This window comes from Boleophthalmus pectinirostris, unplaced genomic scaffold (assembly GCF_026225935.1).
Source record: "Boleophthalmus pectinirostris isolate CB_2022bp ecotype Guang Dong unplaced genomic scaffold, ASM2622593v1 HiC_scaffold_22, whole genome shotgun sequence".
Taxonomy (NCBI): Eukaryota; Metazoa; Chordata; class Actinopteri; order Gobiiformes; family Gobiidae; genus Boleophthalmus; species Boleophthalmus pectinirostris.
The window spans coordinates 39,149,533-39,167,367 of NW_026571190.1; the positions used below are offsets into that span (position 1 = coordinate 39,149,533).

The 17,835-nt window shown below is 42.0% G+C and overlaps 1 protein-coding gene across 1 annotated transcript in view; it reads right to left on the reverse strand.

Moving 5' to 3' along the window:
• The window catches only part of lrba (LPS responsive beige-like anchor protein), a 702,007-nt gene that overhangs the window by 415,245 nt on the left and 268,927 nt on the right, over nt 1-17,835 (reverse strand). Inside the window, 3 exon segments of the mRNA XM_055158186.1 lie at nt 8,147-8,208; nt 12,741-12,874; nt 13,930-14,011. Coding sequence (XP_055014161.1) covers nt 8,147-8,208; nt 12,741-12,874; nt 13,930-14,011 — 278 coding nt within the window.

A 17,835-nucleotide genomic window follows, 5' to 3' on the forward strand; every position in this document is an offset into this window, starting at 1 on the left:
TTTGCATTAGCTGTGAGAGAATTTGGTTGGATGATTTATTGGAGCAATCAGCACCGGGGCCGGCCGATCCTCCCTGGAAAACTATGAATGTCTACGTGCAGGTGTGGGGACCGGGGTGGGGAATTTCGATGGTAAAAGAATAGGGGGAACGGCGTGGGCTGGTGGGGGGGGGTGGGGGGGGGGGGGGGAGAGCGCCGCACGGACACGCGGAGCAATCACGGGAGATCCTGCCTTTGATTAGATTAGCATTAAACAACAGCCTGACAGTTATGACAGATAGCGACATTAGCCCGTGTCGTTCCGCGCTTTGGTTTTTTTACACGACTGTCGCTGTTGCTGGTTTAGACGTGTGGAATTCCATGGAGATTTTTTAAGGTTCTATATTACACAAACTGACTCCTGTGAGCTTTAAGTCACGTTATAATGCTGCACTTGGAGACATATCGACTATCGGCTTAAATCTTGCCGATACGGGTCGACAGTCCACATGGGTTTATTATACCTCATTAAAAAACTTAGACTCTCTATATTATTATTAGCCAGGCTGGTGTCACCTAGTGCCTCCACTCAGTTTCATTTCTCTCCAGCGACTAGTTCAGGACTCGAAATACACTAGATCAGGGTGTCAAACTCATCTTGGTCCGGGGGCCGTATCCAACCGACTTTGATCCCAAAGGGGCCGGATCAGAAAACTCATGTCATATAAACCCCAAAAATAACAATAAGATCAAATATTTGTGCAGAGAAACACAAATCTATTACAGATTCTTTTTAAATTGATGAACTCTTTCTTTTACAAAATATTATAATATTATGAACAACCTGAAACTTAAAAAAAAAATACAATTTCAACACAATGAACTTGTATGTAAATAGGAATAAGTAAATTTTTGTTGTAAAATCCTGCACTCGGCTCCACTTTTCTCATGTTGGACATTTTTCTGATGAGGGTGTCACGGTCAACAGTCAAAACGATCGTCCTTTAAGAGCGTTTGGAAAGAGACAAGTCTTCATTTGTGCTGCTCTGGTGGGAGGGGCCACGTACAGAGACGCTGGAGACGCTGCTGTGATAAACACCACAGAAAATTTAATTATATTTTCTATGAAAATATTGTTAAATATTTTAGTAGAAAATCAGCTGAGGGCCGGATTAAAGGTCTTGGAGGGCCGGATCTGGCCCCCGGGCCGTATGTTTGACACCCCTGCACTAGATGGTTTGCAAAAACCCTGAAGTGTGAGTTTGGGCACCAGCCAATCAGCGAAGAGCCAGACATTCTGTGTTGGCAACGATTCCTGAGATCGAGGATTTAAAGCCGGAACAAACAGAATGTTTGGTGAATTTTATCAAGGGGAACGATGTTATTGTCCTTCTTCTTACTGGATTTGGGAAAAGCCCCATTAGCGGCTCATTACATATGTCACGACCAAATAGCAGCGATTGGTTAAATAAAAAAGTATCCACCTGTACACACCCCAGACTCACGTGAGTAACATGGACATGTTGACGCAGCTGCTGTCAACATGCTGGATTATACTCTTTTTGAGTCAGAATTGAAAGGACACTTGTTAGTGCAGACTTGTGATCTGAGAGGAGCCTGTGAATTTTTACACCACTAAATATATCGGCTTTTATATATATCTGTATCCATAGCAGTCGGGCCCTAGTTCTTACATCATCAAAAACAAACCCGGAGTTGTGTTTTGTTTCGTCATTTCATTTTTTCATTTGTATCCACAGAAACAAGCAGGTGATGAACCCCTAATCAAAAAGTTACACCTTTAAGATTCCCTCCAAACATCCTGTAGTGCCTTTTTAGTGCAGAAGTGGAGTGAATAATGGGGATAATATGTTTTAGGGGGACAGCGGAGGGGAGAGAAACGCAGACACACACGATTTCTTTGGAGAAATAAAACTGATAAAAAAGCACAGCGCGGCGGTGAGAGGGAGCATTAATCAGACGTGTTTTCGTATTATTGGAGGGGGCTGTTTTTATGAGAGGTTGGGGCGGAAAAAATGCAAACAAACACAGAGCGGAGAGGAGTTATTATTCTTATCTTCTCTCTTTGTCACTGGAACGGCTGGTTTTGTGCATCACGGAGCGACTGAAATGGGCCTGTTTTTACACAATGAATTATAGAAGAAGATGAGATTAAAAAAAGCAGTTTTTCTCAGTTGCCAAATTTACATGAGAGCTTTAATTCTGCTTTAAAAAGACCTTGTAAACACTTAATTCCTAATGAAAATGATTATTCTGAATTCAACTTAATTCCAAAGTAAGTGGGTGGTTTATTCTGATTTTAAAGACGAATTAATTTATTCCTCGATCATGTAAACGTTAATTCTTCTTAAAAATAATTCCGGTCGTTCAACTCATACTCCTGACGCGATCTCAAAATGATCGTGAGAACCCGTAGTCCCAAAAAGCAGAGCTACACTGACAGAAACATTAAAGTAAATCAAAAATGGTGAGTCTAAAATTGGGAACTGAATTACTAAATGTATTTATTATAGCCTAAAGAATGTCAAAATCTCATCTTGACTCGTTCTCGAAGATCCAACCTTGTATTTGTATTTTCAAAGTTTATTTTATGAATTTTATGTTTTATCGCGAAACTGCTCTAAGGTTCATATTTGTAGCCTACATTTATTTTCAATTTGAAAGTTTTGCGTAAATTATCAATAACATAACAATAATGATCAATTTTTAAAAAAAGTTGTTTTTTTTGAAAGAGAGAGAGAGAAACGCTGAATAAATGCATCAGGTAAATAAAAAAAATAATTATCGTGATTTCAATATTGACCAAAATAATCGTGATAATGACCAACCCATTTATAAAGTAAAGACTGTAAGGTAAACACATTCTATTTTCTCTCATTACTGCACTTATTTGGCTTTAAACTATTTTATAATCTTGTTTCCTCATCAAAAACAGACCTGGAGTTTTGTTTTGTTTCATTCGCGCAGGTTCACACACGTCTGTCTAAGCTCAAAATGCTCTGTTCCACCTTGTGATGTCATGAAGCAGCGGAGGTTTTCAAGTTAACACCTCCTTTTACCTCCAGATAATTCCAGGTCTGAATTATCCAAATGATTCTAGTGAAGGCGTACGAGCTTTAAAAACACAGTGGAGCACTTCGCTGTATCACCACACGACATCACAAGTTGGAACTGAGCGTTTTGTGCCTGGGAAACAGAAGTCCACGTATGTTTTTGAGGAGGAAACTACACAGCAAAAACTGGAGGGTTAAAATTTCAGAGTAAAATATTTCAGAGTTGTTTTTAACACAAAATGTGTTTTAACTATTTGAAGGTTAAATGGGGGTTTGAGTTGGAGTTATTTGTCAGAGTTGATATGGTTGAATTAAACTTCTCCTGGTCTTAATTCAACTCCCCCTGTTAATTCAACTCCCCCTAGAGTTAATTCAACTCCAATCCGTGTATCATTCGTTTTTCAATATAAAACCAAAAATAAGAAAACGAAAAAACAACAGTTTTCTTCGTTATTTGTCTCCAAAACCAAAATAAAAAAACGGATAACGATGAGTTTTTTCAGTTTTCGATTTTGTGTTTAAATGAAGAATGGAAAAAACGGATAACGGCCGTTTCCCGTTTACATGACTTCCGTGACTGCGATGCCGAACATTTGCATCGCGTACTGACTGAATCAGGACTGATCCAGGTCCGGACCAGAGTCCAGAGCGGGACCAGAGCGGGACTGAGACCGGGACCAGCGGTCCGAGCGGTTTTGTGTCATCGTCTGCGCGCTGGTTCCGTGTGGGGAAAGTGAGAATGTTCTGTGGAGTCCAGGTCCGGACGAGCTGCTCCAGTCCTCCACACTCAAGAACTGCGGCTGGTTCTGAGGTGGAGCAAAGCATCCGACTGACGCTTTCACACCAACGAAAACGAACCGAACTAAGAGATTTTGGTTCAAATGGACCAGGTCCGGGACCAGACCGGGACCAGAGCACTACTGAGACCGAGACAAGACCAGGACCAGAGCGGGACCAGACTGGAGGCTCAGAGCCCACGGCAGGACCGGCGCTCCGAAGCTGAGGCTCGGACCCCGCGGAGGCTCAGAGTCAAAGCTCGGAGTTCACCCTGGTCCCGCTCTGGTCCCGGTCTGTCCCACTCTGGTCCCGCTCTGTCCCGTCTGTCCGTCGTCCGTCCGGTCTAGTCCCGCTCTGGTCTCAGACCTGGATCAGTCCTGATTCAGTCCGTATGCGGTGCAAAATTCCAGCATTGCAGTCACGGAAGTCACGTAAACGGGAAACGGCCGTTATCCGTTTTTTCCATTCTTCATTTAAACACAAAATCGAAAACTGAAAAAACGAATCGTATCCGTTTTTTTATTTTGGTTTTGGAGACAAATAATGAAGAAAACTGTTGTTTTTTTGTTTTCTTATTTTTGGTTTTATATTGAAAAACGAATGAACGAATGATACACGGATTAACTCCCCTTAGTGTTAATTCGATTTCCCCAATGTTAATTCAACTTTCCTTAGTGTTAATTCAGCTCCCACTAGTGTTAATTTAACTTCCCTTAGTGTTAATTTGAAACCTCCCATCCACCACTTCAAACTTGGACATAATTTCACCATAAATTAACTAAAATAAAGTGTAAAAACAAAACACCTCTGTGTGTTGTTTCGCTAAATCAGGATAACCCTACAAAGTGTTATCAGTTCACTCTCAAAACGTTAATATAACTCTTGATTTTGGTGCTAAACAAGAACTTTGGTCCAGTGTTTCTTAATTAACATTTCCAAAAATGTTAAATTAACTCTAGAACAGATTGGACTCATATAAACCCTGAGAAAATGTTAAAAATTGATTCTGTGAGAGTCAATTTTAACACTCCACTTTTTGCTGTGTACATTATAGATCAGAAAATAGTATAATACGGGCACTTTAACTTTGATTTTATTTCATTTTTTTGGACTATATTAACGCGTAGTCACATGATATTTGCTAGAATAATGTCCACGAGTGTTTTTTGTTTGAGAAAAGAGCAGAATTTGTGTGTTTAAACGTGTGTGAATGAAACAAACACAACTCCAGGTCTGTTTGTGCTGAAGAAACCTGGGCTCCTTGAACAGCTTTGTGTCTCTGCGCGTCCGTTAATGCAGATCAGCCGTTCCGGAGTGAAGTATCGACACGTCCCATCATCGATCCGCCCACGCCAGCTTATGATCCCCGGATTTAGTATTCATGAATCCGGCTGAAGCTAAATAAACTTGGCAACAAAACACCCGCAAGACAACGGAGAGCGGGAGCGGCGATCAATGAAGAGCACCATCAAATCTGCATTATCCCTCCTCATCAGTTTGACCGGGCCACGGGAGGCTCGGCGGGGTCAGAGGTGACACGGACAGGTCGCCCACCCTTGACCCCCGGACCGATACTGAGGCAGGCGAAGATGGCGTCTCTACGAAGAGGAGGGGGGAGGGGGGGGGCAAACGTGGAGGTGTAGGGCAGAGATAAGGTGCGAGCGATCTCTGCCGCCGATTTCGTTTCGAGGAGGTCAGCGCGATGAATGTGTGTGGTTGGAAAAAGAGCGGGCAGGTGCGCGATCGGGCAAAAGTTTGGACACGCCGGCTTTTTCGGTGTAATTTTTACTGATGTGACGAGATATACGGAGTTAATTAGTAGTAAAGAAAGGGTCAGGGTCAGGAGTAAAGAAAAAAAAAAAGAAGTTAAATAACCATATGGAATTTTTTTTATAGTAAATACAGTGGTCCCTTGTTTATTGCGGGGGTTACGTTCTAAAAATAACTTCAAATTTATATTTTACAATGTTTATATCGGTTTTAAGTCTGTAAAACCCCTCACGACACACTTTATACACTTTTCTCACATAGTTGACCCTTTTTACATCCTTCTTAAAACTTATTGCTGCTGTCGTCCTTTTGTTATTTTCCTCCTTCTTTATGTAACGAACCGAAGATTCATTTATTCCGTAATGGAGCCTACAGCACAGAGTCCTGCACGGGTCCATTTTTGGAGACCCGCTCCCGCCCGTTAACCCGAGATTATATCAAACTTTTGCGCTGCACACGCTACGGACTGAACCAAGACCACCGTATTTTCCGGGCTATTAAGACGCGCTCTTAAGCCTCTAACCCCATCAAAAAACGACCACAATCCAGAGCGCCCCATACACGAATCCACTCAGGTGTCCCAGCACGACTTCAGTAAAATACAAAGCCGCAAACACACACGGAGCAGACAGCGACCGCACAGCGAAACACACCCACAGACACACTCATCACTCCACGCCGACGAGGAACAGAACAGAGGAACAAACTGAAAAAGCGAGCGCAATGTGCCGCTTCTAGACACGACTGAACAACTGAGTCACTGCGAACACGCCGACAATCCGTTGGTCCCAGACACACCCTCCCTACACGCCACAACTGAACAAAGCCCAGAGTCACCGTGAACGAACAAACAAACAAAACCACTCACCCATCACACTGTTGTGTTTCCTTTAAAGTCCCACGAGGTTTATTTGTGAAAAAAGTTCAAAGATAGACCATTTAATGACAGTGTGCCTTATAATCCAGAGCGACTAATAGTGCGAAAAATACGGTAAACCAGGACTAACCCAGAACTAACCTAGGACTGATTCCAGAACTGAAGAGGAGGACTAAACCAGAACGAGGTATGAATCAGATCTGAACTAGGACTCACTGTCGGGGATGGGCTCGGGGGTGACTGCAGGAGAAAGGACAGGTGCAGAAGTCTACCCGGGATTACCCGCTCGCATACCCGCCCGTAAAATTCCAGAACGTTAAAACCCGCCTGTTTCAGCAACTATTTACCTGTACACGACCCGTTGCAGGACTCTGCTACAGCGCTTCTATCTTCCTTCGCGTGTCCAGAAGTCCAGCTTTTTGTGCAATGGTTACATCTTCCTCTGTCTTTTGGGTGCGAGCGCAGGAGACTTTGTCAGTGTCAGTGCCCATGTTTATGTTTATGTTTATGTCAAACCTCCAACGTTAGGAACAGTGGATGGCCAAAAGGAGCTATATTATTTTTAAGGCAAATCCTCACAGTATCCACCCTTTCCTTTGTCAACAGCATCACAAACCCTTCACCTTCTCTCAATGAACCACGATGATGAAGTCTCCTGAAATGGTTTTCACTTCATAACTGTGCCTCAGAGTCAGGAAATGACAAAAGTGCAACTCAGGGTCCAAAATTAAAGTTTTACACAGCAAAAACTGGAGGGTTTTTTTTCCCTTTTTTTTTTCAGGGTGAAATATTTCACAGTTGTTTTATTTATTTGTTTGTTTATTTCTTGCTCATGCTATTATTTTGTTGGCATCAACTTAAAGAACAACAACAAAAAATCTGAAAATTAACATAAATACATATTTCTACGATTATTTTCATTGTCTTTGCTGCATGAACAAAAGGAACAGGTAGAAGATAAATCTTATAAGCCCTGCTCCTTTCACAGATCAAAAAATTAAACATTTCTTTACATTTACATTTTAATATACATTTCTGTTTTTTAACACAATAAGTATTATTTTAACGATCTGAAAGTTAAATCGGGGATTCGAGTTGGGGATATTTGCCAGAGTTGATGTGGTTGAAGTTAATTTAACTTCCCTTCGTGTTAATTTGGCTCCTCCCACCACTTCAAACTCCAGACCAGTTGGAAGAAGTTTTGTACAGAATTTCATCTTAAACTGACTAAAATAAAGTGTAAAAATAAAACACCTCTGTGTGTTGTTTTGCTAAATCAGAATAACTCTGCAAAGAGTTATCTGTTTACTCTTAAAACATTAATATAACTCTTGAGTTTGGTGTTAAACAGGAACTTTGGTCCAGTGTTACTTAATTAACATGTCCAAAAATGTTAAATTAACTCTACAATAGATTGGACTCATATAAACCCTGAGAAAATGTTAAAGTTGATTCTGTGAGTCAATTTTAACCCTCCACTTTTTGCTGTGTGTTTGTTTACAACTTTCCACATGTGCCATTCAGAGTTTTGACGTCTTCAGTGAGAATCTACAGTGTAAATAATCATGGAAACAAAGAATGAATGAAAGCGTGTCCAAACTTTAGGACACACTTTCACAAAGACGACGAAAGTTTTTGTGTAGGAGACGAAATAAAGAGGCCACACTCACCTGAGAGCACAGGAGCATGACCAGCTCCACCACAGAGCTGCTGGACTTCATACACGCCAGACCTGGAACAACAAGAGAACAACAGGAGGGTGAACAACATTTTAGTGTAAAGACATTTAAAAACATGGAGGTGTTAGTTTCCATCTCAAGGACAGAAACTGCAAAGACAAATGCACAAAAAGAACAGAAGTATCAAGAAACACTACACAGATATCATATTTTTACAATGTAAGTAATAATGAGATATACAAATCCTGTGAATATAACATTTTTACATGAATTAAATTAAAATGATCAAGTTTTCACATAATATAAAAATGAAAATCATGAGTGCCAAACCCCCACACTGTTCCAGATTTACAACGGTGAAACTTTCACCATGTTATATTTAATTTAACAACTCTAAAATTTGAATTGAATTAGGCTCACATCAACGTTGGAAGCAACACAAACAAAACTGCCAAAATTACCAACAAAGAAAAATCACATCAACCACTTATGACAATGATATTTGTCCCGTTCCCGCCCGCATCTATGATATTTCGTCCCGTTCCCGCCCGCATCTATGATATTTTGTCCCGTTCCCGCCCGCATCTACGATATTTCGTCCCGTTCCGCCCGCATCTATGATATTTTGTCCCGTTCCCGCCCGCATCTACGATATTTTGTCCCGTTCCCGCCCGCATCTACGATATTTTCGTCCCGTTCCCGCCCGCATCTGTGATATTTTGTCTCATTCCCGTCCGCATCTACGATATTTTGTCCCGTTCCCGCCCGAATCTACAATATTTGTACCGTTCTCGCCCACATCTACGATATTTTGTCCCGTTCCCGCCCGCATTTACTACGATATTTTGTCCCGTTCCCGCCCGAATCTACAATATTTGTGTCCCGTTCCTGCCCACATCTACGATATTTTGTCCCGTTCCCGCCCCGCATCTACAATATTTGTCCTTCCGCCCACATCTATGATATTTTGTCCCGTTCCCGCCCGAATCTACGATATTTGTACCGTTCCCGCCCGCATCTGCGATATTTTGTCCCGTTCCCGCCCGAATCTACGATATTTGTACCGTTCTCGCCCACATCTATGATATTTGTACCGTTCTCGCCCGCATCTACGATATTTTGTCCCGTTCTCACCCATATCTATGATATTTTGTCCCGTTTCCGCCCGCAAATCCCGTTCGCTTTCTTAAACTTTGTCAAACACTGAGAAGCGGAAAGAAATTATCTAAATGTGAGCGAGATTTGACCACATCCGCAAGTTCAGTCTGCTTAAAACATTTTTATTAACGCCAAATAAAACATCCAACGCAAATGATGCATGACAGACGAACATGAATCATTTGTATGCTATTTGTACGTTTGCCAGGACTAATCCCGCCTGTTATAAGTACTTTTTAATTCAGCCTAAACCCTTTTGGTCATGATCTATGGGATTGTAGTCTATGTTTTGTTTTGTTTTGTAGAGCTGCAAAATGACCGAATAAACTACTACTACAACTAAAAACGTGTCCCGCGCCGTACTGTGTTGCGTCGGGTCTCGTGCAGGGCTCTACATCAAATATAAAGTACATATAAAGTCCACGTCTTTAATCTTAAACTAGAATTTAAAATCTTTACAGTGATTTTAAACTATAGTTATACTTTTAAATCTCCCTGGACTGAACCCTTTGCTCTTTAAACCCGGGGGATGATGTGACCTTGCACCATCTGTAGTGTGCAGATAGTATTGATGTTTCTAATGAGTGGACATGATGTTACTGTAAACTAATCCAGATTTGGGCCTTGTATTACAGACTTTACTGGGCCAACATATGTCCATTGATCTGGAATCTGGAGGGCAGGGGCCAGGGGCCGGACACACACACACACACACGAGGGAGGGGCCAGGGGGACACACACACACACAGGGAGGGGCCAGGGTCCGGACACACACACACACACACAGAGGGAGGGGCCAGGGTCCGGACACACACACACACACACACAGAGGGAGGGGCCAGGGTCCGGCACACACACACACACACACAGAGGGAGGGGCCAGGGTCCGGACACACACACACACAGAGGGAGGGGCCAGGGTCCGGACACACACACACACACACACACACACAGAGGGAGGGGCCAGGGTCCGGACACACACACACAGAGAGGGAGGGGCCAGGGTCCGGACACACACACACACAGAGGGAGGGGCCAGGGACCGGACACACACACACACACACACACACAGAGGGAGAGGGGCCAGGGGACCAGGGACACACACACACACACACACACACACACAGAGGAGGGCTAGGGTCCGGACACACACACACACACACACACACAGAGGGAGGGGCCAGGGTCCGACACACACACACAGAGGGAGGGGCCAGGGTCCGGACACACACACACACACAGAGGGAGGGGCCAGGGTCCGGACACACACAGAAGGAGGGGTCGCCGCAGCCCCCATTAGACCATAGAAGTGTTTATAAATGGACATAACCCTTTTAGGAAGTGAGCATGGGTGCACTTCTGGCTCCGTTGACTCTGGGTCCAGTTCGGTTTCTACTGAAAAAGTGTCGTCGTAATTTCTTCTTATTAACCCGCGTGATTTACGTGATCCTGGGGTTTTTATTTCACTATTTTGTTCTAATATTGAACTCGGAAATCGACCGATCGCTGCTCGCGTCGTGTTTAAAGCCGACATGTCAGTTCAAGTGCTCAAATGTCGCGTTAAAATGAAAAAGATTAAAGTCTAATTAAGCCCCAGACAGAGCAGTGCCTAAGGTTAGAATCACAACCCAGGGAATGTGGATGACACCAGCTGCAAAGTCACACAAACTCTCCTCCTCTTCACCTCCTCTCTCCTCTCCTCCTCTCTTCTCTCTCCTCCTCTCCTCTCTCCCTCCCTCTCCTCTTCTCTTCTTTCCTCCTCCTCTCTTCTCTTCTCCTTCCCTCTCTTCATCCCTGTCCTCTCTTCTCTTATCTCCTCCTCTCCTCTTCTCTTCCCCCCCCACAACCCTCTCCTCCTCTCACCCTTCTCCCCTCCCCTCCTCCTCCCCCCTCACAATCCTCTCCTCCTCTTTTCTTTACTCCAATCTCTCCTCCCCTCCTCCCTTCTCTACTCCAGTCTCTCTTATTTTCTGATCTCCTCCCCTCTCTTCCTCTCCTCTCTTCCTCACTCTCCTCTCCTCCTCTCTTCTCTTCTCCTCTCCTCCAATCTCTCCTCCCCTCTTTTTTTCTCCTCTTCTCCCCTCTCTTCCTCTCCTCTCTTCCTCACTCTCCTCTCCCTCTTCTCTTCTCTTCTCCTCTCCTCCAATCTCTCCTCCCTCTCTTTTTCTCCTCTTCTCCCCTCTCTTCCTCTCCTCTCTTCCTCACTCTCCTCTCCTCCTCTCTTCTCTTCTCCTCTCCTCCAATCTCTCCTCCCCTCTCTTTTTTTCTCCTCTTCTCCCCTCTCTTCCTCTCCTCCCCTCTCCCTATCTCCTCTCTTCACACCTTCTCTCCTCTCCCCCTACACTCTCCTCTCCTCTTCCTCTGTCTTCTCCTTCCGTCTTTTCTCCTCTTCTCCCCTGTCCTCCCTTCACCGCTTCTCTAATCCCCTCACCTCTCCTCCTCTCTACTACTCCAGTCACTCCTCTCCTCACTCTCTTCCCCCTCTCCTCTTTCCTCCTCTCCTCCCTCTCTTCCTTCTCCCCTCCTCTCCCCCTTTCCCTCTCTCCTCTCTTCTCCTCTTCGGGGCCCCCTGCAGCTATCAATCAACTTTCCATTTTGTTTTGTGGCAGCAGACATCCCAAACACTGCTATTAGTGCCCCGACCTTTGACCCCGGGCCCCTGGAAGCTCTCCCCTCAACAGAACGTCGGATTAACCCCCCCCCCTCATGTATCACATTCAAATGAAGACAGGAGGAGAGAGAAAGAGAGAAAGAGAAAGAGAATGAGGAGAATACAAACTGTGCCCTGGATTTACAAGTGTGAACTTTTCATTAAGACGGAGCCGTTTTCATAATCTGTATGATACAAACATTTAATAATGATTTAACTGAAGATTAAATCACACTTAAAACTCATTATATTTAAGATTATGAAAACATTTTTAAGCTTTTATAATTTACTACGTGTTTGCAAATCTTCACATGACACTAAAGAATCCTGTAATTGTAATGTAATTGTCATAAACTGGGCCAAAACTTCTCTGATGTGCACAGAAATGATCATTTAACAAATAGAAATATTTAAAAAAACACCTTTATTTAGTTTGAAATCATGTTTAAAGTATCAGAAAAATGAGTTTCTTGTGTAAATTGTGTCGAACTTTGGGCAGAATTCTCCCAGTGTGACGTCTTCAATATGTTATAAATCTAAACTTCCTGTCATTTTCAACCTATTTTTTTTTTACTTTTATTCAACTTTTTCTTATTGATTTGTGGAAAAACTATAACTTATTATAGTTTTATTATTAGATATTCTCTGTTTTTGATGACTGAACATTATAAACATGGTAGAAAACTTTAAAGACCCCTGATGCGTTCTTGTTTTTTGTCCTCCACAAGTTTAATTTCTTTCTCTTAATATTCCGCGGTAGTTTGTTGTGATACTCACTCGTTCCCTCGATGAGCAGCTCCTGTCCGTGACTTCCCAGTAAAGTCCTGGACAAGAACGGAGCGAAGTCCACGAAGATTTCCCTGAGCAACGGAGCGGCTTTCTCCAACGCGTGCTCCAGACGCTCTGAAATGCTGCGGTGAAAAACAAACAACAAATTTAAATAAATAAATAAATAATTATATATATATTACAGAAGCCCTGAGAGGCAAGAGTAAAAAGAAAAAAACAAAAAAAAAAAACAGGTCATTTGGGCTCTATTTTTGTGTGTTTTTTGGTTAGTTTTTTGTTGTTTTTTTGCACCAGCTCAAAAAATAAAAATCTTTTTATTTATTTATTTTTTCATTTTGCACAAGCAACAATTTTTTTTTTTTCTCTTGTGTTTTTTTTTTTTCAGTCACATCAACAGTGAAAAAAAAAAGAGTTGCTGGTGCAAACTGAAAAATGAATAAATAAATAAATAAAAGACTTTTTTTTTTTTTTTTAGAATTTTTTTTGCATTTTTTTTAAGTTGGTGCAAAAAAAATAAAAAATAAAATAAAAATTTGAAAATAGAGCCCAAATGACCTGCCGCTTCTGTAATAAGAGTTATATAACTTTTAGATAACATTTCTTTACTAAATAATCCAATATCTCTTCATACATTTGACGTCTTCTGTGTGTAACTAAAATGTAGAAACTAGTTAAAAAAAAAAAAAAAAAAACATTGAATGAGAGAGTGCGTCCAACTTTTTGACTGGTCATGTGGGAAAAATGTATTGTTGAGATACATTTGTCTCACAATAATATGGTTCTGAATTGATGCAGATACGTCAATAATTTTAAGTTTAATTGAAGTTTTTTGTATATTTATGAAGAATTGTCATGTGGGAGCATGAGTGACGTTGGCTTGTGGGCGGAGCCTCGTACAGAATCTATAGCTAACTGTAAGGAGGGTCTGAATAGGGCCTGGGAGAGATCGCTAAATTACTCAAACATGATTGGATGACATTTAAAACCTCTTCAGACGGGTTTCTGATGAGGGAACAATGTTATAACGTGACGCGCACTTCTGCCAACAACGTGTGTGTTTGCATATGAAAGTGTGTGTGTATTTTGTGTGTCCGTGTGTGTATTAGGAGCAGCTGATGGTGTGTGTGTGTGTGTGTGTGTGTGTGTGTGTGTGTGGAGAGGAGACAAGATGGATCACCTCATACTGGGGGTGGTGTTCTGGGTCACAGGGGACAGAGGGGGGACAGATGGCAGAGTCGCGCCGCCTGGATCCTGGACCACTGCACCAAAACACAAGAAGAAGAAGAAGAAGAGATACAGTTTATTAGGCTGTTACACACAAACACAACACACACAACACACAGACTCATATGCACACTATATACACACACACATACACATATATACACTATACAACATACACACACATATATGCATAATATACAGACACACATACACACATCTATGTAAACTATACACACACATATATACAAACAATATACACACACATATGTACAATATACACACACATACACATATATACACTATACAACATACACACACATATCTACGTTAACTACACACACACACACACATATACAAAGAATATACAAACACATATACAAACAATACGCACATACGCACAATATACACACACATACACACAATATACACACACAATATACACACACACATATACACAAACAATATACACATATACGCACAATATACACACACACATATGTACAATATATACACACACATATACATATATCATCTATACACACTATATACACACACACATATATATACATTATACAATATACACACACACATCTATGTTAACTACACACACATATACAAACAATATACACACACACATATATACAAACAATACACACACACATACACATATATAATCTATAAACACAATATACACACACATATGCACACAATACACACATACATATTCACTATATACACACATAAACATATATATAAACACAATACATGTACAAAAGATACACACATTTATATAAACTACACACACGTATATTTACACATATAAACTACTGTATACACACACACAAACTATAGACAAACACATACACATATATACACTATACACACAATATACACACATATATGTATGTACAATATACACACACACATATCTATAAACTATACACACACGTAGACATAATCTATAAACACAGTATACACACACATATATGCACACAATATACACACACATACACTATATACACACACATAAACATATATACACACAATACATGCACAATACACAAACATACATCTATATAAACTACACACACATACACATATAAACTATTGTATACACACAAACAATATGCACACACACACATATATACACTATACACACAATATACACACACATATGTACAATATACACACATATCTATATAAACTACACACACATATACACATATAAACTACTGTAATATATATACACACACATATACATATATACACTATACACATGTATATACACACACATTCACACATATATAAACTATAAACACGCACACATACACATACATACACATTTTACTCTATACACACACAGAGACATATACACACACACAAACACATACGCGCACACACAAATGCGACACAAGTCTATACATTACACCGAGGTCTTAGTGCAATAAAATAATGCACCGTCCTCATTCACATGTGTGTAGTGGATTTATGTGTGACGGGGGCAGACAGGAGGTGTGTTTACAGAGTGTGTGATGGACTCCGAGCACAATACGTCTTTCTTATCTATTTACAATTTACTATTTGGACGCGGCGGCGCACGGGGAGGGTCCCTGCAGCTCTGAACATGTCACAACCAATATCTGGGGAAGACAAACTAGTCCCTACTAAGATTTGACATTTTACTTTAATAAACAAAAATATAAATGTATTCTTTAGTGAAGCCAGGAGCCTAAAGTGGCAGGACAGGACCGCACCTGAAGATGTTTTCTTGGCAGGCGTGAGTGAAGACACAGCACCACACTGTTCAAAACTTTCAAAACTTTTCTTACTCAGCTTCATCTTCAGTTAAATGAGTCACCGCAGAAAAAGAGCGACTATCAGCACAAGTGCACCTCCCGAACGGAGCGAGACTCTACTGACAAAACTCCACGGAAAAATGTACGGACATGACCCCACAAATATCATCACCAACAAGCAAAGAGAAATCCTGTTTTAGACCTGTTTAAGACCTGGTTTAGACCTGGTTTAGACCTAGTTTTAGACCTGGTTTAAACCTGGTTTAGACGTGGTTTAGACCTGGTTTAGACCTAGTTTTAGACCTAGTTTTAGACCTGGTTTAGACCTGGTTTAAACCTGGTTTTAGACCTGGTTTAGACCTGGTTTTAGACCTAGTTTTAGACCTGGTTTAGACCTGGTTTAGACCTGGTTTAGACCTGGTTTTAGACCTGGTTTAGACCTGGTTTAGACCTGGTTTAGACCTGGTTTAGACCTGGTTTAGACCTGGTTTAGACCTGGTTTTAGACCTGGTTTTAGACCTGGTTTAGACCTGGTTTAGACCTGGTTTTAGACCTGGTTTAAACCTGGTTTAGACCTGGTTTTAGACCTGGTTTTAGACCTGGTTTAGATCTGGGTTAGACCTGGTTTTAGACCTGGTTTTAGACCTGGGTTTAAACCTGGTTTTAACCTGGTTTTAAACCTGGTTTTAGACCTGGTTTTAGACCTAGTTTTAGACCTGGTTTTAGACCTGGTTTTAGACCTAGTTTAGACCTGGTTCAGTCCTGGTTTAGACCTGGTTTAGACCTGGTTTAGACCTGGTTTAGTCCTGGTTCAGTCCTGGTTTAGACCTGGTTCAGTCCTGGTTTAGACCTGGTTCAGTCCTGGTTTAGACCTGGTTTAGACCTGGTTCAGTCCTGGTTTAGACCTGGTTTAGACCTGGTTTAGACCTGGTTTTAGACCTGGTTTTAGACCTGGTTTTAGACCTGGTTTTAGACCTAGTTTAGACCTGGTTCAGTCCTGCTTCAGTCCTGGTTTAGACCTGGTTCAGTCCTGGTTTAGTCCTGGTTCAGTCCTGGTTTAGACCTGGTTCAGTCCTGGTTTAGTCCCTGGTTTAGTCCTGGTTTAGACCTGGTTCAGTCCTGGTTTAGTCCTGGGTTTAGTCCTGGTTTAGTCCACCTCGTTCAGTCCTGGTTTAGACCTGGTTCAGTCCTGGTTTAGTCCTGGTTTAGTCCTGGTTTAGTCCTCAGTCCTGGTTTAGTCCCTGGTTCAGTCCTGGTTTAGACCTCGGTTCAGTCCTGGTTTAGACCTGGTTCAGTCCTAGTTCAGTCCTGGTTTAGACCTGGTTTAGACCTGGTTCAGACCTGGTTCAGTCCTGGTTTAGACCTGGTTCAGTCCTGGTTTAGACCTCGGTTCAGTCCTGGTTTAGACCTGGTTCAGTCCTGGTTTAGTCCTGGTTCAGTCCTGGTTTAGTCCTGGTTTTAGACCTGTTTAGTCCTGGTTCAGTCCTGGTTTAGACCTCGGTTCAGTCCTGGTTTAGTCCTGGTTTAGTCCTGGTTCAGTCCTGGTTCAGTGTTGTTTTAAAAGTGCGTTCTGAATAAAGTCGCAGTTTCAGACTTTTAAAACATCTCGGTATTTGTTTTGTTTTGTTTTGAGTTTTGTTTTGGGGCAGGAGTTCGATTCGAGCCCCGAGTGAAGCAAACAGACGTGAGTTATTCCGGCTACTGTAGCTGAAGTTAAAGTCGGGCAAACCACTTTACCCTTTTGGGCTGTTTTTCACCAGCGTTTCATTACGGGACTAAAAAGTGCTTTACGACTCCATTCAGACGGTGACACCCTCAAACACCACCGGCCCGTCTTTGATTGATCTGCCACTAAATCCACTCGCCGCGGCCTCATAAATAAACCAATGCCCGGCTGAATATAGAGGAGCGAGTGTGTGTGTGTGTGTGTGTGTGTGTGTGTGTGTGTGTGTGTGTGTGTGTGTGTGTGTGTGATCCCGGCCTGTTTTCCCAGCCCGGACGGTCTCGGAGCGGGGATAACTCTTCGGGAATGACAGACGGAGGAATGCGCGTGCGGGCAGGTG